Source organism: Diabrotica undecimpunctata, chromosome 6 (genome assembly GCF_040954645.1).
Source record: "Diabrotica undecimpunctata isolate CICGRU chromosome 6, icDiaUnde3, whole genome shotgun sequence".
NCBI lineage: Eukaryota > Metazoa > Arthropoda > Insecta > Coleoptera > Chrysomelidae > Diabrotica > Diabrotica undecimpunctata.
In genome coordinates, this window is record NC_092808.1 from 142212550 (window position 1) to 142225128 (window position 12579).

At 34.4% G+C, this 12579-nt stretch overlaps 1 protein-coding gene across 2 annotated transcripts in view; it reads left to right on the top strand.

Annotated features, from left to right (window-relative positions):
* sas (stranded at second transmembrane protein) overlaps positions 1–12579 on the top strand; it is a 149439-nt gene that overhangs the window by 121008 nt on the left and 15852 nt on the right. For both annotated transcript variants that reach the window (XM_072535558.1, XM_072535560.1), the window contains exons 3-5: positions 2822–3055; positions 6066–6189; positions 7936–8810. In XM_072535558.1, the coding sequence (XP_072391659.1) occupies positions 2822–3055; positions 6066–6189; positions 7936–8810 (1233 nt within the window). The remainder of the gene's footprint in view (positions 1–2821; positions 3056–6065; positions 6190–7935; positions 8811–12579) is intronic.

A 12579-nucleotide genomic window follows, 5' to 3' on the forward strand; every position in this document is an offset into this window, starting at 1 on the left:
TCATGTAGCTAGCGTTGTCAGAATATATACATGTATTGACATTAAGTAAAATGTATTGCTCAGTAACTTCTATTTTCTTCAACACTTGTTAGATTCTGCCAAAAACGCGATCTTCAGGAAGAAATGAGTGACCTGTGACTGGGTATATAAGTTCAATAGAATGTAAATTTTGTGGGGCATCCAAAAACCATCTAGCGAATGTGGCGACTATACTGCAATTTTTATTTTGACCACCGCATCCATCGGAGACAAATCTCAAAGTTTTAATACCTTCCAAATTTGTTTTATTAAGTCGATGAAATAAAGTGGAACTTAACTCACTGGATCCTTTATGAAACTCATTTTCGGTCCATTCGAAAAAAATAAAATCGGTAGAATTCTTTTAAAAAATCGGTAGATTATGGAGTAAAATCGGTAGATTTTTCAAAATATAATATTTTGTTTAAATTTTGTTTATTTTTAAATTTGTTTCTTTAAGAAAAAATAAATACGTTTATTAATTTAAACCTAATAAAATAAAAAAAATGAGAACCGAGATACTGAACTGAAAACGAGAAGGTTGGCACTGCTGTCACGTTGGCACTTGGCTGGCAGTAACATTTAACAGTAAGGAAGTGGGAAATACAAGGCTTCTCTCTGTTGCCACATTTACATTGGGTACATATACCACATATTTATATTAAGGTCGGGATTCTACTAAGTATAAGTAGACGAGAGAAAAAAAGAGGACTTAAAAACTTTATTTGTCACGTTCATTTCACACCATATAATATAATGCTCAAATCATATAATATAATCTCAAACTAAATGAAATATTGAAATAACAGTAAAATAAATAAAAATATATTGTAATAAGTAGATAACAGAAAATATTAGACCTTAAACAAATCAGACACTTATTCTCTAAAACAATCAACACTTATTGCCTCTGCTAATCTAGGGAATTCCCCAGATTCCTTACTTGGAATCACCTAGTAAGTACTTACTTTATTTTTTTGGAATCCCCAGTAAATCTCAAAAGGTTGAACTATCTGCCACACCGCCAAATGGCAGCGCAATTTTGCGAAAGAAAACTAATTTAATATCGTAATTACAGTGTTGCCTAAATACAAAAGAGGAGAAAGACCTTAAACTTTTATCTCACAGATGTCTCTGCCAGAATTAAACTCCTTTAAGTTGCAATCTGTTTAGCTCTGAAGCTTTATTCATTCAATATCGCAAGAAAAATTGTTTTGTCTCTTACATATTTCTTCTCAAATTTAGGAATAAGTATAAATTTCTATCTGAATATAAAATTAGGTAGAATTTGAGTATTTTTCGGTAGATCGGTAGAAAAACGTCGAAATCGGTAGATCTATCGATTTGTCGGTAGGTTTGGGAACACTGGAAGTATGTAATACGCTGTGATCGGTCAAAACGGAGATTGCCGGTGTTGCCATTCGCGGACCGATGGAGATTGCTGTTTTTGCTGCTAACCCTATTTTTGGACGTTAAATATGTATAAAGGCAGCTTTACATCTAGGCTATGCAAGTCTCATGCTATGCAAGTCCGTCTTGCATGGCACATCTCTTGCCTAGCTTGACCTTTTTACATCAGAGATATTTCTGTGCAATTTTAGATCCCACTTTCATTGTTGCCAACAGAGAAAATATTTATTAATTTGAGGTTATTTTATTTTAAATAAATATAATTAAGTACTAAAATAAATAATATAACAAATAAATATACACTATTTATGGTTATTAAAAGGGTGAAGGATGTCAACCAAAGAAAAGAAAACATTGTTATTGTTGAATATTGCTGTTGTAGCAACAATCATGAAAAATAATAAAAAAAGAAAACCTAGAAAATGCTGGGTCAAACCTTGGTTGAATGCAGGACTGGGAAATTTGAAGTTACCCCAAAAGTTCTTGGATGCTAGAGACCTTCAAAGTTTTAAAAACTTTCTTCGAATAAACGAGTCCACTTTCCTTAAGCTCCTGGAAAAAATTAATCCCTTAATTCAGAAAAGAGATACCAATTTTCGCCAGTGCATTCCATCAAGGACAAAATTAATTATAACTTTAAGGTATCTGGCAACTGGTGAAACGTCTCGATCTCTAATGTACAATTTTAGAGTATCAGAATCAGCTATATCTCAATTTATTCCCATTGTGTGTAGGGCAATTTATGATATACGCTAAAGATAGAGATAAGGTTATGTTTTATTCTGTAATCTATTATAAATTGTTATGTTGGCAACATGAATTTTAACGATAAATTGCAAGAAAATAGCATGAAAAATAGAACATGTTCTAATTTTTCGTCTAGCACAGGAATTGCATGAAAATAGCCCGTGGACATGCGCAGTTCCATGATCTGTCTTGCATGGCTCTTGCCTAGCATGAAAATAGCACAATGTAAAACTGTCTTAAGATATTAATGGTTTTTCTACACAATATTTTGTGAAGTTGTAGAGATGAACACAAAGATATAGATGGCAGTAATAACTCAATTTGGGGAAAATATGAAGATTGTTGGTTTTGCTTCTATATCCCTCAATTGAAATGATTCTCCTTCGAATTTAAGTACCCGTTAATGCAAAATTAACGTTATTAATAATTAAGTTTCCCGAATTGTGTTATTTTTTAATTTTGTTTTTATATTCCTGGAATTCATTTCTAATATTAATTTAAATATAAATTTCTTGTTTTGTAAAATCGGTAACCTGTAGTCGTCAATAAATTTTGTTGATTAAAAAGTTTAATATATTTATAAAATCGCTTTCGCAGATTAGTTACTGCAATTCGCATTATATCTAGTTAATTAGAACATTTTTAGTTCCAGGTAAAACTTGCGAACAAGGTGGACTAACTTACGAAAACGGTGACAAGGTCGAGAACGGTTGCGATTCTATTTGTACATGTACGGATGGTTCAATGAAATGTACTGACAGATGTAAAACACCTTTCTTCAGAAAAGGAAAGAAAATCGACGATCCTCATTGTTTCGCCAAATCAGTGGACGACGTATGCTGTTCTATTTTAGTATGTTCTGACGATGCAGATAATTTAGGTAATTATTTGTTAAATAACTGCAAACGTATGCTTGATATTGTGATAATCACCTTTCTATTAAACAAATTGGAATTAATAATCATCTAAAAAAGAGTGAGTGATATATTGCAACTAAAAATTAATTAATGTCCAAAAACGCTAAGTAATCATTATGGATAAACCCAGCACCAAACAACCAAAACAAGTAAAAATGTATAAACGAAAAATTCAACAATTTTCAGTGGTCAAAGCGGCAATAAAAATCCGGAAAACTAGGTGGCCATTCAAATAACACTATTATACATTTCCATCCATATTTCTTGAAGATAATTACGCACATCATTCCTAAAATTAGGCGTGGTACCATATTGTTTAAAGCAGATGTTATCAGACATCGAGATCGTCCTCATTAGCAAATGCTAAGGCCGAGTTAAGGTCAATACGTCTAAAGGTCTGTCCCCACTTATAGTGCAGTGTACCATGGGGTCTTCAGTTTTGTATGCAAACTATGCCACGAGACATATTCAAGTATATTATAAAATATCTCAGATTTGACGTAAAGCAAACGAGATCTGACCGATTGAAAACCGACAAATTTGCTCTAGCTTCTGCACGTTAGAATGGATTTATAGAAAATAGAGGTGCATGTTACCAACCGAGAATGAACCTCACTGTGAATGAACAACTACTGTCTTCTAAAGCCAGGTGCCCGTTCATACAGTACATATCAAATATGCCGGATAAGTTTGGCATAAAATTTTGTAACTTTTGGCTTGCGTGAAATCAAAATATATTGTAAATGATTACCCTTATACTGGTACTGATCATGTACACAATAAATTTGTAGATACCAGATACAAGTGTTGGTGGACACTTTGTTTTGCGGATAATGGAAAATCAACTGGGAAAGAGCAAACATTTTACAACAGATAACTATTTCACATCGATAAAATTGGCCAAGCTATTACAAAAGAAATCAACAAGTCTTGTGGGGACTTTGAAACGCAACAGAGAGGAAAGTTCCTCTAAGCGTAAAGCGTGAAAATAGGGAATTGTATGTTACTCGTATATTCCAGAGCAACAAGAAAATAACACTGCATACCAAGGAACGAGTCTCAAAAATATGCTTTTGTTGAGCTCGTTACAACAATCAGTGGATGTTGCTGTCGATGGAATAAAACTTCTTGAAACAGTAAGTTTTTACTGGATTAACAAATATTGTAGCAGACGCACTATCTCGAGTCGATAGCATCAAGAAAGTTATCGACATCATGGGCTTAGCTCTCGCACAAGAAACAGATCCAGAACTAAAAACGTACTTAAGAGAGAAAACATCGTTGCAATTAAAGAAAATACAGTTTCCTGAACAAAACGTTAGTTTTTACTGTGACCAAGAGAAATCCAAGATCAAGAGTTAGGCAGTACATCAGTATTAATGATCACAACTTCGAAGTAGTAAAGGGGGCGATAACCACAGCGGACAACCAAATAGAAAAAGAGGTCTCAGCAAGGATAGCTGCGGGAAATAGAGCATTATACTTCCTTTCAACATTATTAAGATCGAAGCTGCTAAAAATAAAATCTAAATTAACACTGTTCAAGTCGATTATTCGCCCAATTATTACATATGACAGTTAAACATGGACTCTCAACCAGCGGGAAATCAATAAGCTTCTAGTATTTGAAAGAAAGGTTCTCAGAATAATATTCGGCCCTCACAGAGACGAATTCACAGGGGATTGGAGAAGACGCCGCAATGCTGAATTGGTGACTCTGTTTGGAACTGAAAACATAGTTTGACATATCAAGGCAATCCAAATAAGATGGGCATGTCACGTGGTACGATCAGAAAAGGACAGAGTGTTAAACACAGTGTTTTTGAAAGACCAGGTGGTACAAGATCAATAGGCCGATCAAGAAAAAGATGGAAGGATGATGTTGAAGCCGATTTATCTAGAATTGGGGTACAACAATGGGAAATAGAAGCGCAAGATCGTAGAGGATGAAGGACAATAGTGGATGCGGTGAAGACTCACCCCGAGTTGTAAAGCCAGTGAAGAAGAAGAAGAAACAGTAAGTTTTTATAATCAAACCAAATATAAGGTTGATTGAGTGGACCAAATAGCGCATCTTTATACTACAAAAATTGCTTCAAGACAATTGCCTATGCACGTGTTTTATAACATTCTTAACTAAGGAGCAATAAATGCATGGATTATTTATAAAGAAGCAATTGGAAGTAGACTCAGTCATCTTAAGTTTATTTTTCAGCTGTGTGAAGAATTACGGGCTCCACACCTTGCCTTCCGAAATCTGGTACTACACCCAGCAACACCGGTTCTACCAACAACCAGCATTGTTACTATCCAAAAACGAAAAAAATTCCAATCAGTGGCACGGCTGTAACAAGGCAATGTGTGTTAATGCCAAAAACTGCCAACTGTTTAAACAATAAAACTAAAAAATAAAATCGTCTAGAGTTGATATAATTTCTTTAAATTGGGTTTTTATTGATTTAAGAATTTATGGCCAAAATGATCCCTTCCGACTTTCTAGGTAGATATGCTAAGCCAGACTTTCTAGTGTTAAACTAACTAACTTCCAAATCTACCCTATGCCGAAATGTGCCTATGTGTGCATGGAGGTTAAATCTACCCCTACTGGGGGTTGGTACCCTGACATTGAAACTGACCTTCTTCTTCTTCTTGATATGCCTATCCGTTACGAATGTTGGCGATTATCATGGCAATCTTTATCTTATCTGCAGCAGCGCGGAAAAGCTGCACAGATGTTGTATTGGACCAAGTTCTGAGGTTCTTTAACCAAGCTGTTCTTCTTCTACCTGGACCTCGTTTTCCAAATATTTTTCCTTGCAGGATGGCTTGAAGGAGAGAGAATTATAACTTTCGAGATTTGATGGTGGTTAGTACCTCTCGGTTCTTAAATGACCTTAAGTTTAGTTTTTTATAAACCAATTTGTTTTATTTCATATCATTTAAGAAACTTACACAGTTTTTTTCCTATTTTAGAAGAGGAGCCCTTAGAGTTTTGTTCCTATAAAAATAAAACGCTTAACCGAGGTGATATTTACAAAGAAGAATGTAGTGAGATATGCAAATGCGAAGCTGGAGGAAAAATGTCTTGTAAACCTAGGTGAGTAACTGAGTTTGTAGTATATAGGCAATGTATTTTAAGTGCATCTCAATTATGTAACACTTCAGTGTTTTTTTAATTAAAAATAAGGTAATCTATTATTTTAGTAGGAATAAGCCACAATTTTACTTTAAAATTAAGTTTATTTGACGTTTCGATTTCCAATTCGGAAATCATTCTCAAAATACAAAACATTAATAAAATAAAAAGATTTAATTGGGGGTTATTCCCAACAAAAATAGTAAATTGCGTTAAGATGCCACAAGAAAATAGGTTCGGAACAATAATAAATAAAGGTTTTAACGTATAACGCTCCATGTCCTCTTTGGCTTTCGTCTCCTATCTTTTTTGGACCTGGACACTAAGGGTCTGTTTTATAATAGAGATTTAAACTACGTTTTGCTTAAATTATCGTTAAAGTAAAAAAAGTAAATGTGTTTTACAATTAACGTTTAACGTTAACCCAAGTTTAGAATCGATCGTTTACAGTACAGGTAGTCATCGACAGTTTAATGGCCTAGCCTTAGTTTATGAGAAACACATAACCTCTGTTTCTCTTTCTTCTCGTTTTTATTGAAATATTAATGTCGTGTTCATCATTCTAACAATTCACTGTGCCGCTTGTAGCCAGTTTCCTGCTATTCTTTTCACGTCGTCGGTCCATCTAGTCGCTGCTTAGGTTCTAGGCTTCTTTTATAGTTTCTAGGGCTCTATTCCATGATTCGTCTTATCCACCGTCTATCTTATGTTTTCGCCCAGTTCCGTTTCAGCGTTTTGAATCTGTCGATGACGTCTTAACCGCCTGACCTTTGCCTGATTTCAGGGGTCGTTGTGTAACTTTTAAATATTAACACTACAAATCCTAAGATTTCCTACTTGGCGAAACTATGTCGCTCTGATGATACCAAATAAGGTTGAAATAGGTATATTGGATACCTCGGACATATTCTGAGAGGAAAAAAATACGCAATCCCTCAACTAATCATCCAGGGAAAGATTGAAGGCAAGAGAGGAGTAGGTCACAAACAAATATCGTGGCTACGAAACATGAAGAACTAGACAGGCATAAATAACACTGGCGATGACGTCTGGCCTTAAGATAATTCGCCAACGCACTGTAGGTGCACGGTACTATAAGAAGAAGAAGGTATAAGGGGCTGACAGATGCCTGCATTGAAGTTAAATCTAATACCGTCTTTCTGTTTTAAATATTAATTTTTAGTGGTAGTTATAAAGTAGTAGTAGTATACTGTATACTACTGGTATAGTATAGTTTTAGTAGTTATTTTCTTAGAAAGGTATATCAAGCTTCCAAGCTATATATATATATATATATATATATATATATATATATATATATATATATATATATATATATGCTTTCTGTAGTTTCCGGGTTTGACTCCACGTTGAATAATTTGGGTTTTGATAAAAACCATTATTTTGACGACGTTTCGGCAAGGTCGTACTTGCCATTATTAAGTCAAAAAAAAGCGCTACTATTTGTCTGCTCTAATAAAATATACTTAAGTTTTTAAATAACCCCATAAGCAGTAATCGATAGGAGTCAAATCGGCGGATCTAGCCGACCATTCGATCGTTCCACGTCTTCCAATCCCCCTATTGGGAAAAACCTCGTTTAAATAATTTCTAACTATACGTGAAAAATGCGGTGGAACTAATGGTATATAAACTTATATATCTAATATGCAACATATCTATTAACCTTGCCATTTTTGTTTATAGATGTCCTCCAGCTACAAAGACTAAGGACAGATGTGTGGAAGTACCAAATCCAGCTGACCCATGTTGTAAAAAAGTTCTTTGTGACGTAACTTTGGAAGAAAATGAGTCTGACAAGGATGACGAGAGAAATAGAAAAGTTTTATCCGCTAGATTTGTGAACTCAACAACTATATTAATAAAATTGGACCCAAAAATTGAAGTTTCAGAAAATACTTTAGTAGTGGAAATCAGTGAAGATAAAGTGTATTGGCAAAAACACAAAGTATCTGCTGGAGGATATGTTACCGCTAAGAATACTGCTAAGTATTTGAAATTAGAAAATTCGGAGGATATTATAAATGTACAAAACTTTGAGGGTAATCCAAAAGAAACAAAAAAAGATAAAGACAAGCCTAGTGGTAGAGGCTGTCAATATAAAGACAAATTCTTCAATATTGGTGAAGAATTCAATGATAACTGTACATCGCTTTGCGTTTGTCAAGATGGTGGAATGAAGTGTTTAAAACTACAATGTCCTACCTACTTCGGTGTTGACGTTCTCGATCCCAATTGTGTAGAATGGGAAACAATACCGCCTAATTTTATTGCTTCTCCTCCTAACTGCTGTCCTTCAAGTATCCGGTGTAAAAATAACGGCTCTTGTAATTATGAAGGAGTCACCTACAAAAATTGGGAACAGTTACCAGAAAATGTTACAGGATGTGAGAAACGATGCTATTGTGAAATGGGAAAAATTGAATGCCAAAACACTTGTCCGCCAATTGAAGCTCATCCGCCTCCGAATTTACCATGCCCTCAACATATGGCGAAACCAGGCCATTTACCTGATGATGATTGTTGCAAGGTATGGGTATGCGGAGATGATCAAGATGACGGTAAGTCAGAAATAAATATTAAAATTTGTTAACTTACTAGATATAATATTGTGGGAATATTTAAATCAAGGCTCATCAACTATTTTTTTTTAAATAGATCTGTAATGTGTTTCGGTGATCTACATTTAAAAAACAGAAAATCGGGCTTCATTTATGAACTTCTATGTAATATTACAGTTTTACATCAAGTACATCAAGACAAGATCAAAATGATTCGCAAAGACTGATTCTTAATTGAAAAATGGAAATCCCCGTTATTTTATACTTCATTATACCGACCCATTCTCTTAAAAGACCGCGGGCAACCATCATCGAAATTTTCTAGTACTCACCCTCAATAAAGGGCAATCAAATTCGACCATTCTTAAGACGCCATTCGACCCTTACTCCTCTTTAGCGACCAGCTTTTGATTCCCTGGGGGTGGTCGCTATTGGAAGGTTTTACTTTACTTATTTTTTGTTTTCTTTTCATTTCATTTCTGTAATTTAGACCATATTTTTGCAATTAATTCACCTCTTTCAATACTATCTTTTGAAAGTCATCTTCTTCTTCTTTATATGTAGACATAACTCTGTCTGTTTTTCAATGTGCCTCTAGTAAGTTGTCGTTCCATCGTTTTCGTGGTCTTCCTATTGATCGTCTTCCTATTAGGGAACCGTCTCTTGCCGGCTTTATTACTCTATTTGTTGTCATTTGGCTTAAACGAGTATGATCGTTCCATTCTACTCTTCAATTTCTTACCCAGTTCTTAATGTTCTCCACCTTGCATCTACGTCGTGTATCTGTACTTCTACCTCTGTCCCATCGTGTCTTACCATAAATTTTTCTAAGTGTTTTCATCTCTGCTGTTCCTAACATCCTTTTTCCTCTCTGTGTCAGGTCGTAATTCTGCCGCGTATGTCATTATTGGTGTGATGACTGTTTTGTAAATTATACCTTCCATTTCTTTTCCGATATTTTTATTTCTCCATATTGTTTCATTCAGACAGCCTGCGCCTCTGTTTGCTCTATTCACTTGATCTTCCACTTCAGTTTCGAGCTTTCCGTAGCTAGATAATGTGATTCCTAGATATTTAAACTCCATCACTTGTTCTATTATCTAACCTTCCAGCTCCAATTTACATCTTAGTAAATTTGCTGTTGTAACCATGCATTTTGTCTTGTGTTTCGTTTTTATTAGTTCATTCATCCCTTTTCTCTGTCCTTTGATCATTCTTCATATTTTTTTTTGTGTTTCGTAGATGTCGTGTTCTATGTGTTTTGAGAAGATCTGCCAGTGTTCCCTTTTTATTAGTCTAACTAAAGTATTCGTTTCATTTCTAATTCGTTTATAGTTGTTATATGCCTGTTGTGATTGTTGGGTTCTGTATTGTAAAAAGGCTTTGTTCTTTGCTTATCATTTTGTCTTCAATTCCTCTCTAAACCATGGTGTTTTCTTTTTTGATATATGTTAGTGTTCGTTACTTTCCTCTCTCCAAGTGATTCTGTTGCCACGTTAATTATTTTATATTTTTAGGTTTTCTCAGCTTTCCTCGATGTTATCTTTTTCTAATATTTTATTCCCAGCGATCTTCTCTGATATTCTTTTTCTGTATAAGTATTACATGGATTCCGTATCTTTTGATCCGTCAAAACAGCCGTCAAAAGTCTTTCTACATCCTTGTCATTCTTTCGGTTTTATATAAATAAAATATCCACACAATATTGTAATTATTTTATATAAAATTGTACAAAAATCTATAAATATTAATATACGAGAAAATATTTTTTATTTAAGTCCTTGAAATTATTTTTTCGAAGTTTTTTCCTCCTGATTAAAGTTTCTTTCTCTGCGAATAGAATAAATATTATTTTATCTGCCGTGGAAGAACAACAAGAATTTCGGATGGAAAAAATTGTAAAATGACAGACAACAAAATCATTGATTTTTAAAATAATCCTTATTCATTTAGCTTAATGCTCACTCCGCAGACTTTTTAACAATCCAGCAATGGCTTCCTTAGGGAATCTTTGTCTCCGATATCCGAGTAAATGTTTTATTTTCATTATGAGCCCTAAAAACTATACAGGGTTTAACAAAAAGGTAGTTCATAAATTAAATCACATATTTTGGGACCAAAAATAGTTCGATTAAACCTAACCTACCTTAGTATAAATGTACGCATAAAAAAGTTATCGATTTTTTTCAATATATCGAAAACTACTAGTGGTTTTATAATAAAAATGAACACGTGGCTTTCTTATGGAAGCAACATCTATAAAAAAAAAAGAACATTGAAATTAAAGCATCCCATGAAACTTGTATGGGAGTTTTGTTTCCTTCCCCCCAAATGTTTGTGTACGTTCCAATTAAATTATTATTGTGATACCATTAGTTAAACACAATGGTTTTAAAACTTTTTGCCTCTTATTGCCATATTATTACTAGGTCTCTTTAATCTTACTTAACCATTAAAAAATATGTGGTGGATTTTACAAATGTTCAAAATGACTTCCATTTTCTTAAATACACATTCGGCACCGTTTTAATAAGAAAAATCGAATATTTTGGAAAATCATGGGCTTCTGACGAAATCGATTTTCAGCTTCTATGATTATATTCCTTAGTTTTTGTTCATTCGTACTTCCTACGAAATATTCGTCCCCTTTCATAAAGCCCCAAAAGCAAAAATAAATTGAGTGGAGATCTGCATCTCTAGGTGGCTAAGAAATAGGTGCATCAGGGCCCCTTCCTATCCAACGTTCAGGATACTGACCGAAAAGATATTTTCTGATTTCATTATGAACTTTTACTATGACTTCGAGATTGACTTCGTCTAAGTACCTACTCTGGTAATCATTTTCACCATTTAAATTGTTTGGAAGAACTACTGACCCTATTAGGTTATTATCCAGAATTCCTGCCAAAACGTTGACTTTAAAAGTTCTTTGGTTATAAGAAATTTTTTTTGCGTTGGGGTTTTCTTCGGCTCAGATGTGCGTTTATGATGGTTGGTAATGTCATTTCTGTTAAAGGTAGTTTTGTCGGAAAACAAAACATGATTAATAAAATTGACATTTCGAGTGTTTCCGTTAAAAACCAATCGCAATATCCCATTCTTTTAGCACAATCTTCATCCAATAATTCTTGAACGAGTGTTAAGTGATAAGGATGAAACTGCTGTTCCTTGAATCTTTTCCAAACCATCATGTGAGAAACATCCAATTGAGCCGCTACTAGTCTTGTACTGCTTCCAGAGATTTCTTTAATTGCTTCCAAAATCTCCTCAATGCTTGTGTCTACTTTTGGTCAACCATTATTACCAATAAGTTGCCGTCGCAATGGAAAAAAATAATCGTTTGCCTGGTGTATTTCGATTAGGATATTTTTCCTATACGCCTTGCAGCTGCTGCACTATTCCCTTGGCATTCACCTGTAACCTGTACAGTACATGGTGACGAGTGGGTGCGAAACAAGACTTTTGCAATTTTTTGATATGCAGCGCTATTTTCATCTCGATCTCATCCCCAAGAGTTCCATAGGCCCATGCGATTTTCTCTGATAGCTGCAACCGCATTTTGTAGTGCTTCTTCGGTCCATTCACCTCTTTCAGCAGTAGACTTGCGCTTGTAAAATGAAGGCATACTGTAACAATATCTTCTTCTTATTGTGCCGTCTTCTAAAGAAGGTTGGCGATCACTTCTTCAAACGCTGTTTATATCTGTAAATATCTGTTTAACACTGAGGTTAGTCCAATCTCTGATATTCCTCAGCCAAGATTTCTTCTT